The 15,818-nt window shown below is 37.7% G+C and overlaps 1 protein-coding gene across 8 annotated transcripts in view; it reads left to right on the top strand.

Moving 5' to 3' along the window:
- The first annotated feature begins 4,807 nt into the window (after positions 1-4,807).
- The window catches only part of itprid2 (ITPR interacting domain containing 2), a 41,429-nt gene continuing 30,418 nt past the window's right edge, over positions 4,808-15,818 (top strand). For 3 of the 8 annotated variants that reach the window (XM_067515427.1, XM_067515426.1, XM_067515423.1), the window contains exons 1-6: positions 4,808-4,912; positions 10,324-10,454; positions 11,778-12,032; positions 13,152-13,194; positions 15,155-15,204; positions 15,481-15,534. In XM_067515427.1, coding sequence (XP_067371528.1) covers positions 10,412-10,454; positions 11,778-12,032; positions 13,152-13,194; positions 15,155-15,204; positions 15,481-15,534 — 445 coding nt within the window. In that variant the 5' untranslated portion in view covers positions 4,808-4,912; positions 10,324-10,411. Of the gene's footprint in view, positions 4,913-4,950; positions 5,201-10,323; positions 10,496-11,777; positions 12,033-13,151; positions 13,195-15,154; positions 15,205-15,480; positions 15,535-15,818 lie in introns of those variants that run through there. The other 5 variants (XM_067515430.1, XM_067515428.1, XM_067515425.1 and 2 more) reach the window with 4 other exon arrangements.

The following is a 15,818-nucleotide window of genomic DNA, read 5'->3' as shown; positions in this document are numbered from 1 at the left end:
TGTGTGTGTGTGTGTGTATTTATATTTATTATTGAAGATGATGTGTACTTCAGGGCCAAACTCACAGGGTCCCCAGTCTTGTGGAGGCAAGACTTATTGTATCTCTTTATATAGCACAGGGGTCTTCTTCTTTTCCTTTCAGGAGTCGCCACAGCGAATCATGTGCCTCCAACTAACCCTGTCCTCTGCATCCTCTTCTCTCACACCAACTAACTACAACCATAAATCTCCTCTTTGGTCTTCCTCTAGACCTCCTGCCTGGCAACTCCAACCTCAGCATCCTTCTAACGATAGGTATGGATCCTAAAAGTAATAACAGCAAAAAAAAAAAAATGAACAAACAAAAAAAAAAAAAAACAGAAAAAGTGAAAAAAACAAAAAGAAACAAATATAGAACTAAAAATTATGTTTCTTTTCAAATAAACAGAAAGTGTAAAAACCCACAAATCCTCGAAGTCACTGTAATCCAGTGAAGAGACCTGAAAATGGGTGAGCCTCTTAATGAGTCAGGCAGGAGAGGAACACGGAGTCACAGACTACCGTTTGTATTTACACTCTTCTGTCTCCCTGCAGTAGAACCAGTTCGTTTGCTGTTTTAGTTTCATGAGATTTGTTAATGATAAGAAATATTTACCAACCAGGCTGCATTCAGAGTGCATTTAGGTTTCCATTTATATGAGTTTTCCTGACCCAGACACAGAGGGTTTGTCATAAGTGCCCTGCAAAGAAACAAAAGTTATGTTTAAATAATCAACAGCAAACCAACCAAAGCTGTTTATTATTCACATCACTGTTGTTGTTCCAGCTCCGTAGTGAAAACTGTGCATTCTGCTGATTTTATCATGGTCTATAATTTGTAAGTGTTTTACTGAAATAGATGACCCTAAGTACTTAGGCGCCTAAGTACAAAAGTACTGTAGAAAGACATTCCCTATCAGTTATGACACCACCACTCTGCCAGTCAGGCATTTTTCCCAGTGGCAACACACAGTACTGCAACAATGCAAGCAAACTTTCAGAAATCAATCTTTGCTGCCAGTGCTGCTCAGTGTGTTTGACTTCACAGGAGGTATTTATCCTGAATGAATGTTACAGTCTGTGGCTTTAAGGTCACAGCAGTGTTGAATTACTGTTTGTTTGTTTTTTCTGTTGTGATTCCAGCATCATCAACATCATAATATCTCATGTAATACTGCATGTGTACTGGGTGCCTCAGCTCTGACCGACAGGTAAAAAAATTTGGACTTTAGACCAGGCTGTTTTCCAGTGAGGCGGTTGCCATAGTAATGATAAACCCCATTGCTAAGAGGTTACCAGACAACATCAGAGGACCTGTTTGTCTGACCACCTCTGGCAGGTAATGGATAACACACAGTCGTCTCCCAGTCTGCTCAGTTTGGGATACTCACATAGCTCAAAGTCTGACATGTCTGACTCCTCTGTAGCGCTAAGCATGCAGTTTAAAATTGATTTTTATAACCAATTTATTCCCTTAAACAGCTCCATGAGAGACTAGCCCGCGGATGGACTTTGAAAAAAACATGCCCTCTTCTGTACCTGTTTATTTCAATCCTCAAACTGCAAGGAAACTTTTACGCAGTCATTTGTCCACAACCAACAATTTAAAAAATTGTTGGTTATGGTCATTTTGTGTGTGTGTTATGTTCACAATGTGTCTTTATTTATGCATTTTTCAGCTCTTTGTGGTCATTTGGTGTTTTTTTAATTAAACAAAATTTTAAAAAGACAGAGGCTCTTTACCTGTTTGATAGTAAAACATGGGATTAAGACAGACAGGATATGCACTTTATTAGTAAAAATATTTTTTAAAACAAAAACTTTTGACAAATACAAAAAAGTGTTTCCCTATTTTCTCCCTACTTTGAGAACTTATTTTTAATGAAGCAGCAACCAAATTAAAATTAAAATATATAAATCACAAAGAATTGTGTGATAGTATTTAAGAGGAGACAGAAACAATGAGGAATACACTGCAGCAAAGGGACAAAAATTCACAGTCATTTGTGATTAAAAGCAAAGTGAATAAACAGTAACTCGCTGTTGAATAAGAATTATAATTCTATACTGCAGCCTCTGTGTGTGAAGGTCAGATTATCTTATTCATACAAAGAAGCAGTGAAAACTCAAAACACACACACACACTCCCATTTTAGTAAATAGTAAATAAATCAGTCACATTTTTAGTAACACTGCTCTACAACTTCCTTATACTTGTGACACACTGTTACCAAGATATGTTTATGGTGAACAACTTCTCTTCTAAATAAATGTTTTAGAATATATTGCTGTTCACTTTTCAGCATAGACCACATTACAATAACATAATAGTGTGTTATATACTCTTTTAACCACATGTATGGTCCAACATATTTATCTAAACATTAAAACTACTTATTGCCTTGATTATTACATGATGAACATACACCCCACACTATTTGAAATAGTTCAAATTCACTCTACTATTAAATTTAAGCCATTTATATTTAACAGTATTTTCACAGTGGCGCAGTTGCTTATATGTAAGGTGAGGAAGTGAAGAATAATTTTAGGAAACACATAATACCCCTATGTTGGTGTTGTTGGTGGTAAAGCTCTGAGTTAGTCAACTTCTGTGCATAATATCTCTTAGATGCCTATGTATTTAAAGAACTGACATCTTTTTTTATTTTGGTCTTTGTTGTACAATTCACAACTAAACTCAGAACAGATCTAACAGCAGCAGTGTCTCAGTAAAAATGATGTGTGTTCATTGGTGTTTGGTTTCCATCTGGTGGTTAAATGTAGGTTTACTCTTTCTCTTTACTGTTCACTCTTCTTTCTTTTTTCTTCTTTCTTTCTGACATTACCATGTTAAAATTGTTCAAATTAGTCATTGCCTACAAAACGTGAACATATTTGAACAATGAACAATGAACATATTTATCCTATCAACAATGTTTGTTTCACATATTTTTGGTTTCCAGAAATGAGAATTGTTTATTTGCATGTTTATACATTTGGGGCATGAGGGGGCGACTGTAGCTCGGGTGGTAAGGCAGTCATCCACAGACCACAGGGGCAGTGGTTCGATCCCTGGTCCTGGCTATATGTCAAAGTGTCTCTGTGCAAGACACTGAACAGCTGATCCCCAGCTGTGCAGTGCCGGTCCAAACCAAGTAGAATCAACATGTGGACAATAATCTGCTGTGGCGACCATGAACTCACGGGATAAGCTGAAAGAACAAAAAATAAATAAAAAATACATTTTGGGCAGGACTTGAAAGATTTCTATGAAGTTTTTCTACACTGTAGTTAATTAAAAGTTTCAAAGTCGTGTTCACAAAATATTAACAGCACAAGAATAAATGTGTGTCAAACAAATGCTTGTTGGACCAAAACTAGCACATAATAGAAAACCTATGTCAAAATTGTGTAACCTATTTATCTACTTTTCACCCCTGAATAGATTATGGAATAGACCCAGAGCATCTTAAATTGCTGTTCATAATCCTGTTTGAAAGAGCTCAGACAAAAAAATGGCCACAAACAGATGGACAATAGCCACAAAAGGATACAAAATGACTCAAAAAGGGTTACAAACAATAATCTCATTTTTCTTTTTAAAAAGTCACAAAATTAAAGACACAAAACAGGCACAAAATTCCAAAGTAGAAACGGAATATGAAAAAGGACACAAAAAGAAAACAACAGACTCAAGATGATGACCAAAAACAGACAGAAAAATCTAAAATTAGACGCTAGATGATTGAAAACATCAACAAGACGCTAAACCAAAAATAAATGACACAAACTAACCCTATACACGTAAAATAACTAAAATGTTCTAAAATATACTTAAAATGGCTGAAAACAGGAATCAGATCACTAAAAACCATTGTTTTGTCCAACATGCACAAGTACTGGAACCTCTACATTTTACTTTTTGGCATAACAACACTTTTTACAGGCTTGTGATATTCAGTTTCACCTCCCTGCCAAAATCTGCATTCTTTGCTCGGGACTATCCACAGCCAGAGCAAGATAACCCCAGATTAATGATTTCTGTTTTATATAGCCAACTGGCATTATGGTCAAATGCAACTTTTAATCAGTCTGCCACGTCAAAGTCGATAAGTGCTTATACAATCAGAGCACCAAACCTTTCATGACCTTAAAATTCTCTATAATGGTCTATAAAGTACCTAAGTGCAGGTACTCCACTAACAGATTCTGTCATGCTGTTCACAATATAAATGTCCCTTCCAGTTTTCTTTGACAAAATGAAAAGTAGAATTTTTAGAAGTTTTGTAGAAGTTTGTATTAAGATTCTTTATCTGCAAGTAACAACTAAAGGTTTAAATAACTGTGGTGTAGTAAAAGTACATTCATTTCCTCTGAATTGTAGTGAAGTAAAAGCACACTAAAACGGAAATAAACCAAGTACCGGAAAACTGTAAAATAAAAATAGCACTCTAAGTGACTTACTAATCTGCAAAAAAATAGACAGAAAACTTCTTTCAAAAACAAATTCTCAATTATCACAAGCGAACCTTCCCCCACGGGGCCTTTCCCCCGCGTGACACACTGTTCCCATAATCCTTTCCTGTTTCCACCAATTAGCAGGTGTCAGGATGGAGAACAGAGACAACAAAGAAAGTACAAAGGTGGCCTTTGTCACCGCAGCCGCCTCTGGCCCGACATTTGTGATGCAGGGCGGAATCCGGCAGGTGTCGCTGTTCGTCCGCTCCGCGCGCTGCGGTAACGCCTCCGTCTCCACGCGGCCGCCGCCGCCGCCGCCGCCGCTGCTGCTGCTTTCAGGAAGCGGAAGCAGGAATGTTGGAGTGTTTTTAGAGAAGTTCAGGCAGGTTTGACAGACAGGGAGCCCAGAGCCAAAGTGCGGACAAACATGTCGGTGAGTAACCAGATGGCGGTTTTTATCACGATAATACTGAACATTATACTGCTTGTTTGGTGGCAGTACTGCTAGTGGTGAGAGTTGTAAAGTTTTACGGCGACTCTTCAACTTTCTCCTGCGTGTCAAACAGAGCAGGAACAAGTGAACAGGACGAACTAGTAAGTCAAAAAGAAAGAGGTTTTATGTCACAGGGTGAATTTAAAGTTTTAAAAATCACCAAATCCGTTTTCGAACAGCTGATGTTTGAAGCGACAGGCTCAGATCAGCATCTACAGTTACTTTACGGTGAGTGTGTGGGGCAGTGGTAGAAGAACTATTTATATGTGTTGCTTCAGTAAAAGTGTAGAAATAATCAACAACATCGCAATATGCTTAAAGTTACAAAAGTCGAAGTTCTCATGTAGAACGGTATTTCAGGGCAGTTGTGTTATAGCGTTGCTGTTGGAAGGAGGGGATCATTCTAACGTCTGCATACAGACTGATTCTGTGAATTTTTGTCTGCTCTAACCACATAAATTACTGCATTTGTTATTATGATCATATTTGGTGTTAATGAGCAGAATGCTCAAAACAAATTTTAGTGGAGTAAAATAAGGCATTAGAGTTTGCTGACACAACACCAAAGTACTTACAAGTACAATATTCTACAGAAGCGCTGTAGTTTACTTCCCACTCTTTGTGTGTGTGTGTGTGTCCGTGTGTGTTTATGCTGCAGGAATTTTAGCGCTGCAAACTAGTAAACATGGAATTTCTTCAGAAAAGACATGTTGGATTTAGGGAGAATAATATGAAAAAGTTTTTGTGAAGTTTCTTTCAGAAGTGTTGTGGTTTGGTGTAAAGTAGCATGAAATGGGAAGACAGATCCTGCGGTTTTAATGGTTTGTTATGGCTGAAGATGCAATTAGTAATAAGGCCTTTTCTTTTTGGAAAACAGAGATCAGCTCGTTTACGGCACAAGCTGGACCACAATACGTACTATATCTGTTGGAATAATCAAAAGTGCAAGTACTCGTCGAATTAGAAGAAAAAGAATAGTGTGCAGTTGAAGTTATTGAAGCACTCACACTAATTGTTAATTCATGTTGAATCACAGCTATCAAGAAGCTAAACATCTTTTTATGTTATGATGTATGTAAAGCTACAGTATGTAACCTTGTGTGTCCCACGCATGTCTATAAGACTTCCCAGCCTTTGATACAGCCCAGTATTTGATACCGTAGGGTGATTGATTCTAAAAAGCTGCATATTGTAGCTTTAAGTACAGCAGTTCGAAATAAAATTCATCAAAATTAAAATTCAAGAATATTTTGGTGCAATGATAGATTTGATGATTACTATAATTGGGAAATCTGTCCAAAGTCTGAAAAAAAAAGACATGATGTTTAGTTTGTCTTGTAGTGTTATTGTAATCCATGTGCCTTTCAATTTGTCAATTCAAAGAAATGTAAAGTGTATAGGGCAAATGATGTTTAACAGTATAATTTGATATTTTATCTTCTTCTTCTTGTTTTATATTACTACTCATGTTTAAGCAGCATTTTACTCTTAAATAGAGGAAAATACAGAGAGTTTGTAATCAATTTATTTTAAGCTAGTAATTAGTATTTTCTCTAAAATGTAATCTGCTGGTTACTTTCTGTCATTCTTTATGTTGCTGTTGTTCAGTCAGTTAATCAAAAATGACTATGCAGTTGTTAAATGTTTTAAAACAGATCAAGTTCTTTTATTATTTTTTCTGAAATGTGTTTATTTAGAACTGTTAGGAAATAGAAATACTCAAGTGAATTTGACAGTTTCATTAGATTATTTGTCTAGAGATGATGGCTGCTCATGAATTTAGAGAGAATCAAAATAATAATTCTGTTCAGTACACTTTACTGTAACAGAAATGTAAACAGGCTCTATTTCCCACACTGTTGTTTAACTTGGTTTACATGGATCTTAGTCAGTGAGATGAAGGTTCAAGTGTCTGAGCAGCTGCTGTGTTTGCTGTGTTCAGTCTGCAGGAAACAGGCTGTAACAGTGTGACTTCATTCAGACCGTTGTGACCTCCACCTCTGGTTTCTGTCACTGTTGACAGGTTATAGTTACAGGCACACGAGATACTCATACAGTCAGTGGGTCATTTCTCAAAGAGACGTTCAGTTTACAATGATATAACTGAGAGGGAAGCAGCCTCACATTATTTTATACTTTATTACATGAATGAAAAGGTTCACACATACGTACGTGCTATATGGCTTAGTAAAATGGTTTTACTCATTTTGCCAAAAAAAAGACTTTTGTCTGTGTCATACATGATCATAAACAGGATGCATCTTTTTCAAAGTTAGATTTCGACATTTTATGCCTTGATTTGACAGGACAGAGAAACAGGAAACCAGGGGTAGAGAGAGAAGGGTACAGTGTGACATGCAACAAAGGTTCACCGGTCAGGATACTAAGCATGGATGATGCAATTACATGGTCTGCTCCTTAACCACTCAAGAATATTTTAGATTTAATTTATTTTGTAAAGGCAATGATTCAATGTTGTATTAATAGTCTTAATCTAAAGGTCAATGTTAGAGCTTTGAATAAATATAGCGCAGGAAAAAGTGCATCTGAAATGTTCATTACACTTAAAAACTTGTTTTGCTAAATGGGCTGCGTTTGCAATGCTCTTTTGTGACCTTAATAGACAAAGTGATCTTCGGCTTTGCCTCTTGTTGTCTCTCTCTCAAATGCATGCAAACACACAGCTTGCACAGCTACCTTGCAAGGTGCGGATCAAAAAGCAAATTATTGTGGATTTGGGTGTGAAAACTTTATTCCTTTCTATGCATGGATGTTGACTTGAAAAAACAAAAAACAAAACATGAATTAGCTCAAAATTTGCTAAATTATTATTTAAAATATGAAAAATTCAGTACAAGAAACAGTAAATAAAGCTAAGGACCTGATGAAACAGCGTTTGCTGTACTTGAGAGGTTGGGATTTGGGGGAATAGACACATTTATGTCCATCGAGGTTCAAAATGTAGCATTTTATGAGATGTTTTTTCAAGTTTGTGAATCCACCTGCACACAGCTGCTATTCGCTATGAAAAAGCAACACTAGTATTACTCCTGCACACTGTCTGACTGTGTGTGTGTGTTGTTAATTTCTGACATTCCAGTTTGTTTTGCATTTACAAGAGAAATCTAAAAATAATCCTATCCCTGGCTCACCCCCCCACTCTCTAGGACAGGAAGTTGTTCTGTTCTTCATTCTAAACACTCGTTTCCTGTTTCACACATTCTCATTTAAATTTGGCTGCATGCTCCTCTTCTTCCTTTTTCTCCCTCCTCCTCCTCTATCCTTCAATGGCTCTATGTGTATTTTTCTATATTTATCCTAATGCTTTAGTCTATTGATTTGTTGATCTCATTTTTTACTGTTAATATTTATGTGTAATTTTATGCCAGTAAAATTCCTTGCGACTTCCCTGCCTGGCTGCAGGGCTTAGACTTTTGCCTATGAGACTGGGCCGAGTGTGTAAGTGATAAAACAAACTGAACAGCTGCTACATTTAGTTTCTTGTTAAATCTGCTAAATATTGTTTACAATAAACCCATTTATCATTGGACCTACAAAACGTCAGGAAATTGAAAGAAATCCCAAGATACTGTTTACCAGTCCAAAAACTGAAGATTTTCCAAGGATGTAACAGAGATACAACTGGCAAATCCTTACATTGACAAAGCCTGTCTATATAGATCAATAGTTTATGTGTAGTTTTTGATGCACACAGTAAAATAATTGGCCTGAGCACCAATGGGGTGAATCAAAAACATTAACACAGCATTAAATTTCCGCTGGCTATGGATGCAAACTACATGACCCTTGATTTAGTATTCCAGCTAAATGTCCCAGATCCACACATACCGTAACTCAAATATCCTAAATGAGACTTTTAATTGAAAGTAATCCCCTGGCTCCACAGCTTTGTAACTACGGTATGAGTGATTTAGAGAAAATGTATATACTATTTTGCATCTTGTTGCGGATGACGATGATTACAGGCAGTGGTCTCTTATAAACCCAGAGCATATCATTAAAACTTGTAATATTAATTTCATAATAAAGCAGATATATGGCACTGATTTTGGTATTTCAGTTTCCTCTGTCTAAAATTACAAGCCTCAGCTGTTGGAAAAACTACAACATGTAACTTGAACTTTGGGACTTTAGTAAAACTGTGAAATCAAAGACATTCCTCTGTGTATTCCTGCGTCTTGCTGAGAGTAAAAGCACTGAGTTAATTTGAGATGCTGGGGCCCCTAATTTTAGTTTCTCAAGTGTGAGGACTTATGCTTTTGACAACATTAAATAAACATGTTTTTTTTTACCTCACATTACTGATCCTTCAGTTTTTAGCTCGACATTCTTATTTCCAGGCAGTCATTAGTTTCAGTTCTATCAAAAATCAACCAGCAGAGACTTGTTTCAGAGAAATGATCCATCAAAGCCAAGGCGCCTTTTTATTTATTTATTTTATTTTATTTAAAAAATTTGTTGTGTTATCAGTCCGTGGTAACACATTTGAGAAAAGCTTGGCGTGTTAAAATGTGCTTGACCATCTCATGTTTGACAGGCAGAAAACCTTTCAATGCAATAGATCACAATATTCACACCGTCGTCGCCAACACCGTTTAAATTGTTGAACAACAAAAACATTTGGCTTGTGGGTGAACAGTGATGTTTCAGGGTGGAGTTGTTCCCTTCACAAATCGCCTTCGGCTGAGTTTAGACACACAAACTAGACAATGGACAAGTTTACCTTTGCCTGACTTCAAGTTACTCCTTCAATTAATGACCTGCTGCCAGAGATGTTTGTCAACATTGTCACATTAATTTCATTTTGAGATTTGACATTGTCGTGACATGTTGATTATAACTGAACGCTAGGATATTTACTTTTCCAACGTTTTAAATGTTTCACCCCTCTGGTTCATTGAAATGACAGCAGTGTTTGGGAGTTGCTGTGTTTGAGCATGCATGAAATCTTAGCCTACTGTAGTCTTAGTGGGGCTTCCTTGGTCACCAATCATAAAGGCCACTTCTCAGATTCTCATCTCACCAGAAATATTTTGTTTTATTTCCTAAGGACAAAGCACTTATGGTTTATTTAGAGCTCATAGAAAACTAGCAGACAGCTTAATCAGCATTAAAGATTATTGTGCCCTTACAGTACTTGTCTGCCTTTGCCATTTGGTCATTGTCATCATTTCTTGTCTTTCCATTGCCAGTGTATCCTGCTTATGCCTGTCTTTTTTTAAACATTTGTCCAGGGACTACAGAGGACACGTTTAGCCTACATGTTTGTTATTATGTGTCCCTGCTTAATAAACAAAGTAAATAAATCAAATTTTCCTTCCTGTCTCCAGGTGCATTACCGGATGCAGATGTTGGTGTAGTTGTGTCGTCAGTCGTCTTGGACTGACTGACCCCCACCAAACACACAGACGGGTCAATATGGAAAGTGGAGCTCTGGAAGCGGACAACACTGCGGCTCCAGGTGTGATGTCTTCCTTACACTGTTCAAATAACTAGCTAAAAGTAAGGAATAAATATCTGGAAGCTGACTTAACTGGACTTCTTTCTTCTTCGATGGAAACATTTCAATAATCGTCCAATTAGTTCTGAAACCTTCATCAACATAATGGTTAAAAGTTCACATCATTAGCTAAAAGGGACATAGCATTTATATCATTGGATACATGTCACAAAAAATTTATATTTATATTAATGTTGAAGTGAGAGATTTAGAAACTGTCTACCCATCAATTTCAGAAAAAAGATATGGAAGAATCATTACAGTGGCTAAACAGTTCCTAAAGGTAATAGACATGTGTAACCTGGTGGAATATAAATTTAAACAGAAACTAAAAAAGATAATTGTACATAGCTAAAATGGTTTGCTAAAGGTAACAAAGTATTGAAATAGTTAACAGGAAGTAGTGATGACCAATTGAAATAGCTAAATGCACTGAATAAACAATTTCATTAGCTAGGTATTGAATTGAAATATTAATACTTAAAGTGGGTAGTTTGAACAGTAGCTTTAGCATCGACAATAGATATCGACAGTTTAAGTCTTAATGGATAAAGAATTGAAATAATGAAATAGGTAATGTATTAACTTGGTAAATCTTTTTGAATAGCCTAATAGTTATTTTTGGAGACCATTCAAACCCTTTTTCTAAGAGTAATGTATTAACATAAAAAATTGTTATCTAAAGGTAATGGTTAAGCAGCTGAAATGTTTTAGTTACACAGTTAAAATGAAAGTTAATGTAATTTTTAGCTAAATGAAATGCATATAGGTTATACGCTAAAATTAACTGCAAACTATTAGGACAGCAAAAAGGAATAGCAATCACTAACAGAAAAGATGGCTTAAAGACCCAGCTTTTGCCCCATTAAGGGGTAATAGTAGAAAGACAGACCCAACAGAATAAAACAATGAAAATTCAGCTGAAAACAATAATGTTGCACTAACCATGCATGTTAAAATCAGTTAAAATAAACACAATGGGAATATGCATGCTGACGATAAAGGGGTTCCTCATGAGCTCATCTGATTGACGTGTGGCGTTACATCAGACACAAAAAGCTTGATGGTGCACATTTGTGTGTCTCAGTTGACTGGTCCACATGGTTTTAAATTTGCATTGTACACTGACACATCTGGAAATACAGAGTTACAGGAGATTATTATCATGCGCCTATTGTCTAAACGACAAACACAGTTCGATGACCTAGATACTCGGGGTGAGAACTGATGTGTGATATCATTGTGCTCCACTCACCTGCTCTGGGTTTTTTCTTATTGAATCAGGTGAAGCATCTGTTTGTCAAGTTGAATACCTGCCAAACCAGATCGATGACTTCATAGCAGTCCTTCTGACAGATTTGCATAATCGATCCTCAGGTCCCAGAGGGCCGGCAGAATGCAACATAGCCTGTATGAAGCGTCTGGCCTGGGCAAAGAGCAGAGACTCTCTGTGGCAGGAATCAGGACAGGAGCACAGTGCACCTCAGAGAGGCCAACAGAGCCAGGGAAATGAGGATGCTCAGAAACCTTCAGAACCAGGTTAGAAGGAGCTGTCACCAAAACAATGTTCTACCTGGGGTATTATTTTAAATGTTGACTATGTTTTGAAAAGTTAATTATTACACGTTAACCTTGTGTTTCTCGTATGTCCAATGTTCACTTCCCTTCGTACCAGCAGACACTTAAGCCAAAGAAAGCCAAAGTCAGTGCTTAATACAGTGTGTTATCACAAAAGTCATCTGCTGTGGAGCTGATGTTGGCCTACAAGTATGGTGAAACAGAAAGGCCAACTGTATAGTTTATTTAAGGCGATTTAAAAAACAGAAAGTGGAGAACCTAAAAATGCCGGCAACTGAACAGTCCCCCACTTTGCCTAGCCTGTATTTAAAGGACTCCAGAGGTGAAAAGTAACAAAGAACAATTTCTTTCTAACTCTACTTACAGAAAGTACATTTTTCATGCGTCTGTACTTTACTTAAATACAGCTATTTTGACGTTTACTTCTCTAAATCTAAAAGTTTTTACTCCACTACATTTCTAATTTAAGTTGCATTACATTCACATTACACATTTGACAACATACCACATAAACAATTTCACATACATGTTACAATGAAATTCAGTCCCTGCATTTAACCCATCTCAGAGCAAGCCCAGCTCTTATGCAAGCTTGGTTTATACTCCTTTTCTAAAACCTGAGACTGTCAGTTTGGTTAAGATGTTTTAATTTGTGTTTTATCCATAAGCATGTGCTTTCTCAAGTTGAAGTTGAGCTTTCAAGTTGCCAATATAGCGGTTGGTGTTGTAGTGGTTTATATTATCGTTATATTTATTTTTGAACTGTTGGTCAGACAAAAGAAGACTTTTGATGTCAATATGTTCAAAATATGATACGCATTTTTCACTAATTGGAAGAAAAAGTTCACGCATTACATTACAATTCAATTAATCATTAGCTGCAGCTACAAAACGTGAATGGGGACTGGATAAATTACTGGAATTGCAGCCTGCTTGCACTGTAATTATTATCAGCTAAAATGTTGAGTTCTGTCCTGAAGTCTAGCACCACAGTAATGCTTTTATAGCATGTTGTAATCACTGTTGCACACAACATCTGCTAGCTTATTGCTTTAACATGCTCATCTGTCTTTCTGTCAGGGCAAGTTCCTAACAAGATCACCAGCTGGCTTATTGAATGCAGGTACAGTATCAATTTTCCACTTAATTTAAGGACCATACCACGATTACTTAATGTCCTGCTTTAGCGTATTCACTATTCACATGCTCTGTCTGTTAAAGTGGGCCAGGTTTTTCAGTCTTTAATTATCTGATTTACTAAAATAAAACTGGCCAAATGTTGACATTTGTGGATTATTTCTCCACACCAAGTTTCTTCAAGTTGTTTTTAATGATCAGCAGAAATGTGAAGAGAAGTTGTATTTAAATCTAAATACAGGTGATTTCTGATTAAATGGTATGTTTTCCTGGTGTCTGAAGGTATGCGTGTATGTATCTTTAGGAGTTTTGTTATCAGCTGCTTACGTAGGACGGACACAGCCAACGCCTAGGCATACAACACACAGAACACACACAAAGAGAGCTGACCAACGCCTGGAGATAGGGCACATAGAGCTGTTAGGGGAGAACAGAGAAGGAAAGAAGGAAAGAAAGACTCAGGAAGAAGCTGATAGAAGACGGAAAGAACAGCAGAAAAAATAAAGGAGAGTAAACAGAGGAGGGGTTCCTACTACTGAGTCAACACTATTACACCACACACGCACGGTATCAGGTGCTGTCACTCACAATTCGCCAGCTCTTTCATTGCTCCGACGTGTCCTCTGTAACATTACCATGGTAACGTGATCAGCGGAGCCAGAATCACGAGTTACCATAGCAACATCACAGGGCAGTGGTCCGGGGCCAACATGGCTGCCAGGGGAAAGTGGGAGGGTTAGGGGACACTGCGGCCGTGTACTGTTATACAACTCTGTGTGTTTGTGTGTGTGTGTTGGTCAGTGGAATAGTGGCATGAAGTTTGTCCCATTGATAAGCGCTAACGGTTGTGTAACAGCTCAGTGTTTCCAGTGTCAGGCTACAGACAGCAGCTCAGGCCCACTAGTTTACTGTCAACTAGCCTGATCTGTCAGCTAGAAGTGTTGGGACAGCTAGGGTGGTCAGTAGAACACCTGGGATAGGTAGCAAAACCGGGATTGTGCGTAGATTAGCTTTAATCCGGCCTTACCTGGACATAGCTGGGATACTTAACCTTTGTTTTGCTGGGAGTTTATATCAGAAGTGGAATAGTAAGCCTGCAGCTAATGGGCAGTTAGCACTTGATTATCTACTCTTCTTCTGACAGCATTGGACATTTAATCCTTAGCCCTAAAGGCAGTATTGGTTTATGTAGCCTTAGCCTAACAGGCAATTAACATTGGTTTATAGTATGTGTCTTTAGCCTGACAGGTAGTTAGCAATGCATTACTAAGTCTTAGCCTGACAGACAGTTACTGGTAGGTTAACTAGCCTAAGTTTGACAGTTATCACTGGGTAGTCAGCACCGGGTTACTTTGCCTTAGTCGTACAGCCAATAAGAGCTGGACTGCTTAGACCTAGCTTGGGAGGCAGTTATCACTGAGTTACTTCGCAATAGCCAGACAGTCAGCTGGATTTGATTGTCCACCTGAGAGGTCCACCTAGTTAGCCTTTATTGGACAGTTGATATTAGGTAGTTAGCCTGCGGTGGTTGATGTGGCTAACTTAGCCATTGACTGGCATGCAGTTACCTAGTATCTGACAGACATTTAAAGTTTTGAAAGTTACCTTTTACTAGGCAAAGTTGTTAAGCTATCCTGATGAGTCAGTGAGGCAAACGTTGGATTAGGGGGCAAAACTCAGCAACGTGGTAGACATTCTATGTAAGTCCCTAAAACTAGGAAGATGCAGGTCACTGTGGGTTCACGTGTTCCGGCTGTTGTATGTCTACTTGTGTGTGGTGTGTCTGTTGTGTGCGACAGTTGTTACATGATATGCCATGGGATGTAGTTAGTGTGTTTTGCAGTGCTTCCTGGGTTAAAATTGCTCCCTGGATTTTTATAGTTTTAGTTGTCAGTTTATGATTTGACTTGAGTGATAACCCTCTCTCTTTGTGGCCTTGTGTCTAGGACTCCTCTTGGAGCCTCTCTAGATGATCAAAGTGCTTCTCCCAGCAGAGGTAATCCACCTTTTCTGTGTATGTTTTTCTATATTACATTGCAAAGACTCCAACCTGTTATGACACTTACACCACCTTCCCCCTGGGGACTTCGGTTAATGACTAAATACTTGCAACCTGTCATAATAGCTTGTTTTTGACTTGGTTAACCACAGTATGTGTCAAAATAGGGAGAGAAATTTCTGCTACACTTTACCATTTTAGAAATGTTTCTGAAAGGATTTCACAACGTGTGTGTGTGTGTGTGTGTGTGTGTGTGTGTGTGTGTGAGAACAGGAGTGCTGAAGAACGGCTGCAGCTTTGAAGATGACCTTTCACTGGGAGCTGAAGGTCAGTATAGAGAAAAGCTCACTATACAAACAAGATTAAAGATTTCATTTTTATTGTTAACAGTTTCCTTACATGTTCCACAATTTTTTATTTTTAACTTACATTGCTAATGAAAGGAGTGCTCTGACATTTTGGTAAACTCTTTTGTTGATACTGGTACTGCTGTAGACCTCATGCTGTCAGGTGATTCATTAAATGCAAATTTACCTGTAATGGAAAGAGAGAAGTGTGACAGTGTGGTTTATCAGATATTGATTTCATGGAGTACACGATTATAGACACCG

This window comes from Channa argus, chromosome 9, assembly GCF_033026475.1.
Source record: "Channa argus isolate prfri chromosome 9, Channa argus male v1.0, whole genome shotgun sequence".
Lineage (NCBI taxonomy): Eukaryota > Metazoa > Chordata > Actinopteri > Anabantiformes > Channidae > Channa > Channa argus.
Note: the sequence above shows the minus strand (reverse complement) of the source record. Positions and strands in the feature narration are given on the sequence as shown.